The following is a 16,986-nucleotide window of genomic DNA, read 5'->3' as shown; positions in this document are numbered from 1 at the left end:
TATTTTTACTTTTAACCCCTTCCCGACATCAGCCGTAATAGTACGGCTGTTAAGGGTACGGGAAAAGGGAAAAACCACAGCCCACTTACTCTGCTTGAATAACGGAGATTCCTCCTATGCAGTGTTAATGCCTTGTCACGGATGCTCGGTATCCAACCTCCAACGGTATGAGTAACAACGAGAAAACGAACGACATCCAGCACCAAAACGTGACTTTTTTCTTTAAAACTTAGCCTTTATTCTCTTTGGTTAAAAACCGTACATCATCAACTCTTTCTTAAGTCCAAATCATATCAGGGGCAAGTAGCTGACGCGTTTCGAGGAGAAAAATTTGTGTCCTCTTAGTCGTAGCCTGACATAATGTGCATAGAGCATCATTATAAAGGTTCCAGGCGATCCGAATTAAATCGGACACACCTGCAACCCCAAATGAGGCAATGCATTAGATTTAAACTGAAATGCACTGAACTGATGATAATACAAAATTTAAAAACATTAAAAACATTCTCACCTGAATAGATAAATAAATATTATTATTTTATTATTATTATTATTATTATTATTATTATTATTATTATTATTATTATTATTATTATTATTATTATTATTATTATTTATTTATATAGCACCATTAATTCCATGGTGCTTTACATTTGGGGGTTACATACAATACACAGAATATACAGGTAGATATAATACTAGCAATAACTGACTGGCACAGTGGGGTAGAGGGCCCTGCCCGTGAGGGCTTACAATCTATGAGGGAAGGGGGGTAGAGACAGAAGGAGAGGGGGAGACTGTACAGATGGTGGTGCGGTGATGGTGTTATTGGAGGTTGTAGGCCTTCCTGAATAGGTGAGTCTTCAGGGCCTTCTTGAATCCTGTGATTGTGGGGGTCAGTCTTATGTGTTGTGGTAAGGAGTTCCAGAGTATGGGGGATGCACAAGAGAAATCTTGGAGACGGTTGTGTGAGGAGCGGATGAGAGCAGAGCGGAGTAGGAGGTCATTGGAGGATCTGAGGTTACGTGTGGGCAGGTAGCGGGAGATGAGGTCAGAGATATATGGAGGGGACAGGTTGTGGATGGCTTTGTATGTTAGCGTTAGTAGCTTGAACTCAATTCGCTGGGCTATAGGTAGCCAGTGGAGGGACTGGCAGAGGGGAGCAGCCAATGAAGATCGGGGGGTGAGGTGGATTAGGCGAGCAGCGCAGTTTAAGGTGGACTGGAGGGGGGCGAGGGTGTTTGCTGGGAGTCCATGGAGAAGGGTGTTGCAGTAGTCTAGGCGGGAGATTATGAGGGCCTGGACGAGCATCTTGGTAGTTTCCTGGGTGCGGAAGGGGCGAATTCGGTGGATGTTCTTGAGCTGGAGGCGGCAGGAGGTGTTGAGGGCTTGAATATGTGGCTTGAAGGATAGGTCAGAGTCCAGGGTTACCCCAAGGCATTATCAGTTGCATAATGATTGTTGTACATTTCAAAATGAAAAACAAATTATTTTAAACATCAGAAAGGTAAGTACTATAATTGTGGGTATACCCCTTTAAATGGGAAAGATTTCGCTAGACTATAACATGATCCATATGTCAACCCTAAAACGAGATTTTGCATTATCAAATGGCACAAAACTTGTATTATAATACGCCAATCTAGAGAAGAAAAAGAAAGAAAAAAGAAAAAGGAAGAAGAAAGAAAGAAAGAGAAAAACCGCTAATGACCCTCATGGCCGTATTCATTCAGCGTAAGATTAAAGTCAACCGCAAGACTTATCTACCCCAATTTAAAATAGCCTTTGATTACATAACAAAGGGCCTGGTGCATGCGTTCTCAAAAATTTCTCTATACAAAATAGGGCTTATGGGATGTCGATACCTATTTGCCCTTATCAAAAATGAAACCCAAATACTACCAACGCGTGTAGCGCATGCCTGGAAGTTATCAACATCCACTTGCCCTCATCAAAGATGAAACCCGCATACTCCCAAAGCCAGTGGCGTAACTAGGAATGTTAATAACTCCTCCAGCAGAGCCAGCGCTGATTGGTCGAATTCCGTACTCTGGCCAATCAGCGCTGTCCAATGCATTCCTATGGGAAAAAGTTTATCTCACAAAAATCACAATTACAATAGAGCCCCAAAAAGTTATTTTTAACAACATTCCTACCTAAATAAAGGTTATCCCTAGCTATCCCTGCCTGTACAGCTATCCCTGTCTCATAGTCACAAAGTTCACATTCTCATATGACCCGGATTTGAAATCCACTATTCGTCTAAAATGGAGGTCACCTGATTTCGGCAGCCAATGACTTTTTCCGATTTTTTTCAATGCCTCCGGTGTCGTAGTTCCTGTCCCACCTCCCCTGCGCTGTTATTGGTGCAAAAAAAGTGCCAGGGAAGGTGGGAGGGGAATCAAATTTTTTTGGAGTTTGCCACCTGATGTTCGATTCGAATCGAACACATCGAACACCCTGATATCCGATCGAACATGTGTTTGATAGAACACTGTTCGCTCATCTCTAATTATGACTCCTTAAATCAAATGGGTTAAACTGTGTCACCTACCTGTGAGCGTTATTAATATTGAAATTTAAATTTTTTTTTAGTGTCGTTCACATGTTTGAACAGCTAATGAGGAGTAACTGTGTTTGTCCATTTTCAAAAAACTTTATTGTTAGTATGAACAAGACATATGGTTCTTCATTAAATAGTTTATGTGACGCAGGTGCCGACAAAAGCTATATAAGCTAAGTCAGTTCGACACTCTCCACAGCACTTTTTCAACCATGCTATGACTAAGGGATTAACCATCCCGAAACGCGTCAGTTGCGTCTTTTTATCTTTAGTCACCATGTGTTTTTTCTACCTTTTGCACATCGTCTGTATTTTTATCTGGAAGTTATTTATGTAATAAAAGTTGAATTTTAAGGAAGCCGAGTTGTGGAGACGTACCCTCTTTATTCTTCAGTTTTTGGTTTTAACTCTTAGGGCTAGTTCACACGTAGGCAAAGGGGCGGATTTTGATTTCGCTTCAAAATCCGCCCCTTTACAATGGTGGTCTATGTAGACCACCGGGCTTTTTTTTTCTGCTAGCGGCGGGCTGCTAGTATCTAGTAGGGTGTTAAAAAGGTTAAACGAAGCCCAATCCCTTATATATTTACTGTGATCTAAATATTGTATACTAACATTCTTCATTATACATATACTTTTTTCACGTAAATCCACGTGTCTCCTGAGGGATCTCCTCCCAGACCTGGACTAAAGCATCTGCCAACTCCTGGACAGTATATCGGTATGTCCAACCTAAAAGGAACATTAAAGAAGGACACAGGTGCCGCCACCCTTCTGCCCAGGCCTCTATCCACCTTCGTACAATTTCTAATTTTGGTAACTCATTGCAGAATATCACTTAAAACCTTGCAGGCAACTTAAAAAAGTATTTTAAAGTCAACTAAGATTTCATCTTTTTTCCCAGTTTGTAGGAATCTTTATAAAGTTAAGATACGAAACAAAGAATAAAAGAAATTCCTTCAAGGATAATCCCAGTTGGAAGAATAATTTTGAAGACTCCGTAATTGCCAATTAGAGACTCTGTATAATAGTATATAAGGGCAGATCTCAAGCGTGTGGCACAATATTCACACTACTGCATAGCTGAATCTCAACACACACAATCCATACAACATAGCCGGAGAAGGAAAACACAAGAATTATGAAATATAGAGAGAAAAAGTTCCGGATTGGAACATCTTTAAATGCTTAATATTTTTAGGATTTCCAAAGATTTCAATGAGAACACTGAGCGATGTCTTAATCAGATTACATTGTCTTAATATAACCTAAGGTATATAGATTTGGCTTTCTCTGTTTTAGTATTGTTTTTATAACACATAGTGATGATCATAATTGATCCTACATCATGAAATTTTGGGGCAATATTTTTCTTACTGGACTGTTATTCATTTTAGGACCACCATTACTGTAAAATCCCAAATTTTACCATAACTTTGTTCTCTACTTTGGAATGGAGCTTTTCTTTAATCCTCCGACGCAAGTGGTGAAGTAAAGGTTGAACATTTTAGTTTTCTAAGAGAAAAGCACAAAAATGATTCAGTGTTTATTAGGTCTATAGGGGTAAATTATTCTCAGTTCTTATATATGTTCTCTACTTTACAATTCGATTTATTGTTACATGTCACACTGTCTTACATTACACAACAGTCTAGGACAAAAAGAAAGATATAAGCATGCAATATGTAGCGAACTCTTACATATATAAAAATAAGTTTCTGTCTGTTTGTTCTTTATGCGTGACCAAACAACTGGACCGATCCTCACCACATTTGGCACACAGGTACATTAGGTGTCCAGGAAGGTTTTAGGCCGAGTTTCAGTTCTCTATGAAGTTTTGTTCCTGAAGTACAGTATTCCCAAAACAATGACCCGCAAGTCTTACACTCATTTTCCAACTGCCATACACACGGTCACATGTCCCTTATCAACCACTAGAAATTTGCTTTCACATGCATAACTGTACTTCAGGTTTCCATAACAACCCCACCATTTTTCGTCACTGCTGTAGGTCAGATTTAAAGGGGCAGCGCGCTGTTCATGATACAATTAAACAAGGTCATATGCACACAGTTTTACTTTAGGTTTCCATAACAACCCCACAATTTTTTTCATTGTTGTAGGTCAGAGTTAAAGAGGGCAGCATGCTGTTGATGACACTGTTACACAAGGTTACATACACGCAGCTTTACTCCAGCTAACAACTGATCACAGGTTTTTCAATTATATACAAACTGAGATACACATGATCACATGACTCTTATAGACCAATGGAAACTCGCAGGTTCTTCAGTCTTGACATACACACAGCTTTACACCAGGTTTCCAGTACAAACAACCTATTCTTATGGGGCACTATACAAACAAGAAATGAAATATACCCATGCAAAGCCGGGTCCTTCTGCTAGTAATGGATATAAATGGACCATGACATGTTTAAAGATTGTTAGATATAGCAGATAGTAACAGGGGTATTTTATAATTTAAGAGATAAAGCAATTTATGGACTTAAATGAAGTTATGGGAGGGGGTGCTCTTTTTATTGAACAAACACAGAGAGAAATTTGGTCCTCATTCAAGCCAAATCAAGTCATTTAAGACCCCTGATCTGCATTCCCGTAACCATATTATGTTCTAAAGGCAAGAGAAGAGCACCACCAGTGTTTCTATAATTGGGGGCAAGACCTCAGGTCAATAGCCAATTGACTACAAATAGTATAGTAAAAAAGTAACAGGTCAGCATTCCAAAAATAGAAAAAAAATATAAAGGACATTGTTCACCCAAGATGCAACATTTCAATCTTCTCCTGCTTGGCATTGCACCTTGGACTAATAAAGTGCTTTATTTTTTCTATTTTTGGAATGCCAACCTGTGAATTTTTTATCATAATAGTTACTATTGAGGGGCAAAATCATAAAACAGTTCTGTTTGGTTAGTATGATAATTTCTATGCTCAAGTAGGTGGAGATATTTATTTCATGGGATCTCATTGATCACATCCCGTTTTAACTTCTCGCCCATGATAGGTACCCTGTTACATGTTATGGAACTGTTCAATCAATCATCTTCCAGCAGATTTATTCTCCTTGGTTTGTCCACTGATCCTTACCTGAAGGTTATTGGATTCCTTGGATTCTTGATGATGTATTTGACAACCTTGTTAGCAAACTTTCTACTGATCATCGTGGTGAGTATAAATCCGAAGCTCCAGACCCCAATGTACTTTTTTCTTACCAATCTCTCTTTCATTGATATTTGGTTTTCTACCACCGTGGTCCCTAAAATCCTGATCAACACGTTAAAAAAGGACAGGAGCATCTCACTACTAGAATGTGCTTTCCAGATGCACTTTCATTTGACTCTTGGATCTGTAGAGTGTTTCCTACTTGCCGTCATGGCCTACGATCGATTTGCTGCCATCTGTAGACCACTACACTACAACACCATCATGAGCAGGACGATGTGTATCAGGTTGACTGCTGCATCATGGATAATAAGCTTCAGCAACTCCATACTACAAGTGGTCTACACCTTCCAGATGTCGTTCTGTCATCCCTATGTCAACCACTTCTTCTGTGAGGTTCCCCCCTTTATAAAAATATCCTGTAGTGATACTTGGCTCCATGAGGTAGCAATGTATATTGCCACAGGGATTGCAGCTAGTTTATCTTTTTTCTTAACCCTTATTTCCTATATTCATATTCTGTCCACCATCTTCAAGATCAGTTCTGCTGAAGGAAGGTATAGAGCTCTCTCTACATGTGGCTCCCACATCATTGTGGTGACTATGTACTATGGGACCATCATGATTCTCTACTTACGTCCACATTCCCATTCTTCTTCAGGCCTTGACAAATCTGTCTCTCTTCTCTACTCGACTGTGACGCCCATGCTTAACCCCATTATCTACAGTGTGAGAAATAAAGATGTCAAAGGCACCATAAGATATAATCTGGTTAAAGAAATCAAATTAAAACTATTTTTAGAAAAATCACATCAACATGGCAGATAGAGATAGAAAAACAGTGGTCTGAATATTATACACCCTTCCTGCCCCAACTTTAATGAGCTAGACCTTGCAGATGCCTACTAATATGGTCACCCACCTCAAACGCCAATGACTTTTGATAAAATAAATATGTTTACATTGTTCACATTTCTGGGAGTATAGTCTGTTGCTCTCATTAATCATAGAATAAGAGTGAAGATTTATTCCATCATGTTTACTTTTCATCTGTTTGTCCATTGATGGATGAGAGTATTGGGCTGTGTCTAGGGTTGAGCCGATCTTGAGATTTCAAGATCGATTTTAAAATCCGATTTCCAATCATTTTCCAGCCGATCTCGATCGTGAAATTTGCTCGATCGCCGATCGGAATCCGATCCCGATCCCGATCTTCAACCCTAGTCAATGCTTTTCTATGGGAAAAGTCACTTTTAGGGTTGAGCTGATCTTGAGATAACCTCCGATCTCGATCCCACTGGAAAACATCTGGTCGGAATTTACTCGATCGCCGATCGGAATCCGATCTTTTCCGATCCCGATCGCTCAACCCTAGCTGTGTCAGAAACAGGGGCCTTTGTGGTCACCTGTTCAGCAGATAACTGTGAGTGACAATGGCTGGTCAAATTCAAAGACTAAGTGCTAGCAATGAAATTCTACACCACACAAGACGACTTTTGTATAAGAACTTCTCTCTTAGCCTTAGCAGTGCACACAAAGAAAGAGCTTTATTACATGTGCAGGTTTTTATATCCACATACAGGAAGTAAGCAAACAACAAGTTCTATCATAAGTCTGATTGGTTGGTCGAGGTATCTGCTTCCTGTGATGTGGCTTCCTGTGATGTCACTTTCTGTGGCTGGGCCAGGTCCCCCCATGCTCTCATGGGAAACCCTGTATAATCTCCTTATGGCCACATGTTCAGGCCTACACCTGAGCACAGTATAGAGGCCATCTTGTCATGATGTCTGATACATTGTCAAAAGCCCATAACACACAGGAATGTCTTTGCAGCCTCAATCTTCACAATCCCATGCATGCATTACAGTATATACATATAGTCTAGTATACAGCTTTGGCTTAGCTCTGAACTCCATCCACCCCCTAGCCACTAGGTGTGTGAGCGAGCGAGTGTGTGTGTGTGTGGGGGGTTGATTGAATTTTATCTGTTCATGCTTTGACAGCCTAACTGGTTTTTCCACCATTGTTTAGCGATGTTCTCTTGAATTGTCTATTCATTGACTTGGTCAGTATTGGCTCTTTGTAATACATTCCCATTGTATCCAGCCAAAAGGAGACAGCCAGTGGATTACAAGATGCCAGCATGGATATATGATTTTAGTTTCAACCTGGGACAAAAGGCATATTATAGCTATATCCAGATAATGCTGACGTCATCTTCTCACATAATATCATATTCAGTTTGAAACATAAATAGTTATACTGCATTTAGTTTCATGGATAACAATGTTTTTGTGATTAATATATTTACAACCTTCACAGCTGTATTATCCAAATTGTGACCTTAGCCTAAGAAAATTTGACATCAGCCAGAGGTTGGAAGAGGATTCCAGAGGACGACCATTGACATGTGCCAGTGGTGGAAAAGGCAAAGGAAATGACTTTTATTTTTCATAAACGGTCAATAATGATTCCTTTTTGTTATATCAAACCTGCACAAGATAGGGTATGTTGGGTATACAATAGTAGCATTAAATTATAGAACAAGAATGAAGGACAAGGCATAGATGTCTAGCTGCCAGGTTTTTCTCATGTTTTGGCCAGTTCTCAGCTACTCTCTTTATCTCCGCCACTGTCCTCCTCTTCTGATGTCAGCATCCCCTTGTCACCACAACCCAGTTGCTAAGTCCTGTACAACACAATCATCATCATCATCATCATCATCATCATCATCATCATCATCATCATCATCATCATCATCATCATCCCCCTACTTCTCTTAAACTAAATTATCTCATGGCCCCTTCATTCATTACTCCTACCTCTAGATTTGACTCAAACGGCCACTGCCACCATAGCTACAAGAGCTACTAACACCACCAGCAACAGCCATGTTCTCCTCCCCTTCTGCCTGATCCTCCTACTCATCACAGTCCAAACACTGACTGTTCTCTTCCAACTCTTCACCAGGTACACTATATTGAATATCTTCCATAGTAGTGGCATCAGTGGTCCTGTCTCATAGGAGAATAGAAAGTGCCCCACTAGACTTCAGAAAAGAGTAGGAATACAAAGTATGCATTGAACACTGACTGACTCAAAGTCATGGTGTTACTGTCAGAAGTAACATCATCCTGCTGTAACCTGTGATGAGTGATTAACCATCCACTCCACAATGTCCTCCATTTACTTCATAAAAATAACTAACCAGAAGCAACAAACAACTGTGGCCTGCAACCGCTGGCTCGATGGCTGATTCTCACAGTGTTGCTGTTGTCATGATCACTGGAGCATTATTTCACGAGTTAGGGCCTCAATGCTGACTCACATCAACCTATAGTTATGATATATTTATGAAATTCAGAGCAATAAGTCTCAGTGGGGCATTTGCCCTGCCGAATGGCAAGGATTTGCAACTCGGCATGTCAAATGTGGTCAGGATCAGTATAAATAGTGCCCAGAGACTTGAAAATATTTTCTAGATCTATATAATGAAACCCTTAAAAATGCATTGGATGAGGTGGCTCCCCCCTTCACTCGTAAAGTCCCACGTAGGAGGCAGCAGCTCTGGCACACGCCACAGACACGATTTCTTCAGCGGTGCTCTAGGTGTGCTGAACGTCTCTGGAGAAAATCACGCTCACCTGCAGATTTCCTCCACTTCAAGTTTATGCTTAAAACATATAGTTCTGCCCTTCACCTCGCCAAGCAAGACTATTTCACCGCCCTCATTTCTTCTCTCTCCAGCAATCCTAAAAGGCTTTTTGAAACTTTTCACTCTTTACTCACACCCAAGGTGCAGACGCCATTCACAGACCTTAGTGCTGATGACCTGGCCACGTATTTCCATGCTAAAATTGATAAGATCCGTCAGGAAATCACTGCCCAAGCCGCAGGTGGCATTGATCCCACCACCTACCATAGCAAGGATCCCCTCACCAACCGCACTTCAGACTGTCCATTCTCATCTTTTGAACCTGTTACAGAAGAGGAAGTCTCCCAACTACTTTCTTCATCTCGCCCTACAACCTGCAGCAGTGACCCCTTCCCCTCACACCTTCTCCAATCTCTGTCGCCTGCTGTCACTACTTATCTTACTAAAATATTTAACCTCTCTCTCTCTTCTGGAATCTTCCCATCCTCCTTCAAGCATGCTGTTATAACCCCGCTATTGAAAAAACCCTCCCTGGACCCATCCTGTTCTGCTAACTATTGACCTGTCTCTAACCTCCCCTTCATCTCTAAACTCTTGGAACGCCTGGTCTATTCTTGTTTAATCCGCTATCTCTCTGCTAACTCTCTGCTTGACCCCTTACAATCTGGCTTCCGCGCTCTGCACTCTACCGAAACGGCTCTCACAAAAGTCTCCAATGATCTCCTAATGGCTAAATCCAATGGCGACTTCTCTCTTCTTATTCTTCTGGACCTCTCTGCAGCTTTTGACACAGTTGACCATCATCTCCTCCTCAATAGGCTCCGCTCAGTTGGTCTCAATGACACGGCGCTCTCCTGGTTCTCCTCTTATCTCTCAGACCGCACCTTCAGTGTATCATTTGCGGGCTCTGTTTCCTCCCCTCTTTCCCTTGCTGTTGGGGTTCCTCAGGTCTTGGTCCTAGGCCCCCTGCTCTTCTCTCTCTACACAGCCCCCATTGGACAAACCATTGCCAGATTTGGCTTCAGGTACCATCTTTATGCTGATGACACCCAATTATACACATCTTCCCATGACATCACCCCTGCACTCATACAGAACACCAGTGACTGTCTCTCTGCTGTGTCAAATATCATGTCCTCTCTCTATCTGAAACTAAATCTCTCCAAGACTGAACTACTACTGTTTCCACCATCTAATAGATCTGTCCCTGATATATCCATTGCAGTCTCAGGCCTTACTATAACTCCTATGCAGCAGGCCCGCTGCCTCGGGGTCATGTTTGACGCAAACCTTTCCTTCACCCCTCATGTTGAATCACTTGCACGTTCATGTCACCTCCACCTCAAAAACATCTCCAGAATACGCCCTTTCCTTACCAGAGATACACTAAAGACACTTACTGTCTCTCTGATTCATTCTCGCCTTGACTACTGTAACTCCTTACTAATTGGTCTTCCCCTTACTAAACTCTTCCCTCTACAATCTATTCTGAATGCAGCGGCCAGGCTCATCTATCAGGCTAGACGCTACAGCGATGCCTCTGGTCTGTGCCAGTCACTACATTGGCTGCCTATTCATTACAGAATAAAATATAAAGTTATCCCCCTCCCCCACAAGGCTCTCCATAATGCCGCACCCCCATACATTGCCTCCCTCATCTTTGTCTACCGCCCAACCCGTGCTCTCCGCTCACTCAATGACCTAACACTTACATCCTCTATTATCAGAACCTCCCACGCTCGTATACAAGACTTCTCCCGAGCTGCACCACTTCTCTGGAATGCTCTACCCCGGACAATCAGATTAACTCCCAAATTCTACAGTTTCAAACGCAAACTAAAGACGCATCTTTTCAGACAAGCCTATCACAATGTCTAACGTAAACCCTTAACCCTTCTCTGTCCCCGCTCCCACATTACCCCACATGATATGATGTCATCTCAGGATAACTTTATAGGTCCAAGCTCCATCCACATGTTACAGGACACGACTGGTGACGGCTCATAAAGTTTTATGTTTGTGTAATGACAGTCACCTCTATTACAGAAGTGTCTGACCCCTGTATAAGTAATACCGCCCCTGCTACCTCTTGTGTCACCCCCTCTACCTCATAGATTGTAAGCTCTTGCGAGCAGGGCCCTTAGTCCCATTGTGTGAAATGATTCTCTTTGTAATGTATCTGTCTGTATTTTAACCCTACAAATTGTACAGCGCTGCGGAATATGTTGGCGCTATATAAATAAAATGTATTATTATTTATTATTATTATAGATCTGGCCACTCCTCTGCCCTAGGGGGAAGTTTAAGGACCCGAGCCTGTGGAACCCCCTGCAAGAGAGAAATGACCACCCCTACCATCTGGGACTGATACACATGAGGGTTAATTCGAAAATATAAATGATATGAATCCTGGAATGTATAAATTTTTTCTCCTTCCCAAGAAAACCTATTCAGAACCCATGGAATATAAATTACAGCAGTTGGTGAAGGAGCAGCCTCAGCTTGGTTCCAGGTAAGGGTATGAACCTAGTTAGCCAAGTCAGTTACGAGGATTGCCACAGCCTCTATCCAGGTTGCAAGTTCCTAAATAGAACCCATGCTAATGGCAGAAAGTATTGTGGGCTGGGTATTCTGTTATGAAATTTCCTTTTGAGTAATTCTCCAGTAGCTGCTGCTGAAACCAGAAAGGAAGAGAATGACAGAGACAGTGAGTTCTAAACTTGACCTAGTCCCGGTCCCTGCCTACTTGCCCCAATGGCTCTAGATGGTAAAGGACAACTGGGCAACAGTCCCTTCCTCTGGATAAGTATTTACACAGAAAAACACAAGACAATACAACACAGAAGCAGAATCAGCAAGCCGAGGTCAAACCAGAGAGACAAACAGTACCGGGTGCGGACATAACACACACATATCTGCATATGTCCAGCCTAAATTGAAAGTTATAGAAGGAAATGTATGCCCACTAGAGATGAGCGAACATTAAAATGTCCGAGGTTCGAAATCTGATTCGAACAGCCGCACACTGTTCGACTGTTTGAACGGATTTCGAATCCCATTATAGTCTATGGGGGGGAAATGCTCGTTTCAGGGGTACGCAAAATTCGATAAAATTATACTTACCAAGTCCACGAGTGACGGTCGGGCTGGATTCTCCTTGAAGTCTTCTCCCGGCGCAGCGTCCCCTCGTCTTCTTCCGGCTGGAATTCACTCTGCCTAGGCATCGGGGCCTAGGCAGAGCCGACTGCGCATGCGCGGTCATGCGTGGACATGCGCAGTCGGCTCTGCCTAGGCCGGATGCCTAGGCAGAGTGAATTCCAGCTGGAAGACGCCGCAGGGAAGCTGCACGAAGAAGACTTCTAAAGGTAAGGGAAGAACCAGCGTTGATTGGCAGAATGTATAGCATTCTGCCAATCAACGCTGGTTCTGCATCGAACCTTAAACTTCGAACAGCTAGTAGTGTTCGATCGAGTACGAGTATTTTGAATACCGTAGTATTCGATTGAATACCTACTCAATCGAACACTACTCGCTCATCTCTAATGCCCACCCCTCTGCCCAGGCCTCTACCCACCCACTCACAATTTCTAATTTAGGTAACTCATTCCAGAATATCACTTAAAACCTTGTAGACAACTTAAAATAGTATTTTAAAGTCAAGTAAGATTTCATCTTTTTTCATACTTTGTAGGAATCTTTAAAAAGTTAAGTTATGAAACAAAGAAAAGAAGAAAATCGGGTTTTTGGACAAACCACATTTCAAATTGTCTTAAGACATAGTGCAGAATACTCTTAGGGCTTAGCAGATTTGCACATAGGTGAATTTTCCATGGCTTAGTGATTACCTCTGGGACAATAATAGAGTCTGTAAAATTGTATATAACAGCACGTCTCAAGCATGTAGCATTATATTCACACTATTGAATTGGAGACCCCATTGCTGGAGGGTTCAACGTTCACAGACCTAAAATCAATAGGTAAACAGAGTTGAGCAACGTTGGAGAAATTTGGAATATTTAGATGGATAAATAAGTCAGGATTTTTCTCAATAGGTTTAAACAATATCTTTAAGAACGTTGGGAGGTGATGTGTTAATGAGCAATGTCTTACTATATCTGTATATCCCTGCCGTACATCTTCATCACTTATTGGTTTTGATAATGATAAGGAATCATTATTGACTCTGTTATTATTTACATGCCCATATGATATGCTTATACCCCCAGAAGAAGCCTAGGAGGCAAAGTGTATCCTGGGGTGGGAGGTGAATGTCGGAGGTGACACATTACTTTATAGGTCAGTATTTGTGTCATTGTCCAGGATGTTTATATATATGGTACTATATGACCCTATGAGCTATGATTATGAAGGGTGGTCCAAAGGTATGGAGACACATCAATAAATGGAAAACGCTGGTTGGGAACACCATCCTGTGTGTGGCATATTGCCAGGGTCATGTATGTGTTTGTAGTCATATCAGATACATATGTCACATGCGCCCCTTTTCATATGAAGAAAATTAACTTGCTTTTAGAAAGGCAAACATGTTGGACACCTCTATGCTAAGATTTTTTTTTTCTCCTTAGCAACATGCAACACGTAGGATGGCATTCCCAACCACCATTTTTCATTTATTCAAGTGTCTCCAAACCATCATCACCCTGTTGTATCCATACCTTTTCGTTGCCCTGGTATCTCCATACCTTTGCATCACCCTGGTGTCTCCATACCTTTGTGTTACCCTTGTGTCTCCAAACCTTTGTGTTACCCTGGTGTCTCCATACCTTTGTGTTATCCTTGTGTTTCCAAACCTTTGTGTTTCCCTGGTGTCTCTATACCTTTGAATCACCCTGGTGTCTCCATACCTTTGGATTACCTTGGTGTCTCCAAATCCTTTATTTCATCCCAGTGTCTCCCCAAATTTGGATTACACTGTTGTCCTCATACCTTTGGATCACCTTGTTGTCTCCATACTTTTGCATCACCCTGGTGTCTCTATACCTTAGGATCATCCTAGTGTCTCCATGCCTTAGGATCTCCCTGTGTCTCTATACCTTAGGCTCACCCTGGTGTCTCTATACCTTAGGATCATCCTGGTGTCTCCATACTTTGGGATCATCCTGGTGTCTTCATACCTTAGGATCATCCCGGTTTCTCCATACCTTTGTCTCACCAAGTCTCTATGATTCTTCAATTGGTAAAGACAATTTTTGTAAGTGCAATGATGTTGATGTGGAGATTCTCTATGAGATAGTTTTTGGATGTGCATGAGTTAATATAAGATCAGAGATTTTTTCGGCCTTAACCTCTATACCATGAAATATTTTTCACCGTCTTTTACAACACTTGTCTAATTTTCATTATTACTGTAATTGCGCTTATAGCTAAAACTTTTCTTCACCATAACTTTGTTATCTACCATGGATAATTTTTTTCTCTTTAAATAGACCATCTTTCGTGAGGTCCTCTTTATATCAGGTATCGGTGGTAAAGTCACAATCCAAACATTTCCCTTTCAAAAAGAAAAGCACATATTTGGTAAAAATATACTAATGTATTTCTATATGGGTGAATTACATTAAAAACTCTTCTATATGTTTTCTATTTCATATTTAGAACATCTACAGTTGTGTTTTCACTTTCCTTTCCTCCCAGAAGAACATACTTCCGGCCAGCCAAAAATTCTCTTGTTTTCCATCAATGCAGCTGTATGAGCATTTGTTTATTATGGAAAAAGTTTGGATCTTTTTGATTTAACTGATTTTTTTATTGTTTTGTACAAAAATAAGAACAAAGATTGTAAACAATAGATAATAGAGTTGAAGTTGTAACTATACCTGGGCGAAACTGGCAAAGAGGTAGACAAGTCCAAGGTCCAAGTCCAAGATTTAACTTATCAGCATCTACATCATAATTTTTTTTTTTGGACATAGGTTACTATATATGTGTATTCTTCTTTAGGGCCATCATTATAAGCAACACGGGCTTTGGTGTTTACCTCTTTGGATCAACGGCAACACCTTTGTTGATCCAAAAAGATATATTGACTAAAAAACCCAGTAATATCTCAGCAATGGAGACTCCTATTCATGGGGGGAAAGCACCATTCAGGTGAACTTAACCTATCTATCTTCAGGCTAAATTGAAATACTGGGTTCTGGTAACAGACCAAATTCAAGCTAAGGTAAGGATGGACACATCTGCATATTGGAGTTGTTACATGTCTACCTGTCTTGTACCCGCTCCAGGAGGTAGTACCCTAATTTGTAGTAATGAAGGACAGAAAGCCCCAAAAACAGTTCAGCAAAATTCTAATTTGTAAGCCCAAGCTGGAGACGTTTAAGCCAATAAATAAGCTTCCACTTTAACTTCTTCCCCTTTATACATAATGGAACTGTTCAATCAATCATCTTTCAGCAGATTTATTCTCCTTGGATTGTCCTCCATTCCGTACTTGGAGGTCATTGGCTTCCTTGCCTTCTTGTTGATGTATTTGATAACATTGTTAACAAACCTTCTACTGATCATCGTGGTGAGAATTAATCCAAAGCTCCAGACCCCAATGTACTTTTTTCTTACCAATCTCTCCTTCATTGACATTTGCTTCTCTACCACCGTGGTCCCTAAAATTCTGATCAACACATTCAAAAAGGACAAGAGCATCTCACTACTAGAATGTGCTGTCCAGATGCACTTTCATTTGACTCTTGGGTCTACAGAATGTTTCATACTTGCTGTCATGGCCTATGATAGATTTGCAGCCATCTGTAGACCGCTACATTACAACACCATCATGAGCACGAAGGTGTGTATCAGTCTGGCTGCCGCATCATGGACCTTGAGCTTCATGAACTCCATAATACATGTGATCTACACCTTCCAGATGTCCTTCTGTCATCCCCATGTCAACCACTTCTTTTGTGAGGTACCTCCTTTTATAAAAATATCCTGTAGTGATACTTGGCTCCATGAGGTAGCAATGTATATTTCAGCAGGCATCATTGCTAGTTTATCTTTTTTCTTGACTCTTATTTCCTATATTCATATTCTGTCCACCATCTTCAAGATTAGTTCTTCTGAAGGAAGGTATCGAGCTCTTTCCACATGTGGCTCCCACATCATTGTGGTGACTGTGTACTACGGGACCATCATGATTCTCTACTTACGTCCACATTCTCATTCTTCTTCAGACATAGACAAGTCTGTCTCTCTTCTTTACTCAGCTGTGACGCCCATGGTTAACCCCATCATCTACAGCGTTAGAAATCAAGATGTCCAAGGCACCATAAGAAGGAACTTAGTTAAAGAAATCAAATCAAAAATATTTTTAGAAAAACATTATTAATATGGCAGTTCATTTCAGTATGGAAGTTTCATCTTGTAAGATTTGTGTATTAATTTAGTATAAGAAGGGATCATCACCCAGTTGTCCTCTACTGCTTCACCCCTTAAGGTCACAGTCCAAAAGTGCCTTAGGGGCCACCAAAAGTGCCTTAAAGGGATTCTACCATTAAAAAACTTTTTTTTCTAGGTAACATGTCGGAATAGCCTTTAGAAAGGCTATTCGTCTCCTACCTTTGGAAGTG

The 16,986-nt window shown here is 41.1% G+C and overlaps 2 protein-coding genes across 2 annotated transcripts; both read left to right on the top strand.

Moving 5' to 3' along the window:
* The first annotated feature begins 5,604 nt into the window (after positions 1–5,604).
* Positions 5,605–6,573, top strand: LOC142214589 (olfactory receptor 1f45-like). Its single transcript, XM_075283532.1, has one exon. It carries the CDS (start codon positions 5,605–5,607, stop codon positions 6,571–6,573), a length of 969 nt encoding a protein of 322 aa, XP_075139633.1.
* A 9,215-nt stretch (positions 6,574–15,788) lies between these two features.
* LOC142214588 (olfactory receptor 5G3-like) lies at positions 15,789–16,745 on the top strand. Its single transcript, XM_075283531.1, has one exon. It carries the CDS (start codon positions 15,789–15,791, stop codon positions 16,743–16,745), a length of 957 nt encoding a protein of 318 aa, XP_075139632.1.
* The last annotated feature ends 241 nt before the right edge of the window (positions 16,746–16,986 follow it).

This window comes from Leptodactylus fuscus, chromosome 7 (assembly GCF_031893055.1).
Source record: "Leptodactylus fuscus isolate aLepFus1 chromosome 7, aLepFus1.hap2, whole genome shotgun sequence".
In the NCBI taxonomy this organism is placed as follows: domain Eukaryota; kingdom Metazoa; phylum Chordata; class Amphibia; order Anura; family Leptodactylidae; genus Leptodactylus; species Leptodactylus fuscus.
The sequence above is the reverse complement of the archived record's forward strand: the minus strand, read 5'-3'. Positions and strand labels throughout refer to the sequence as shown.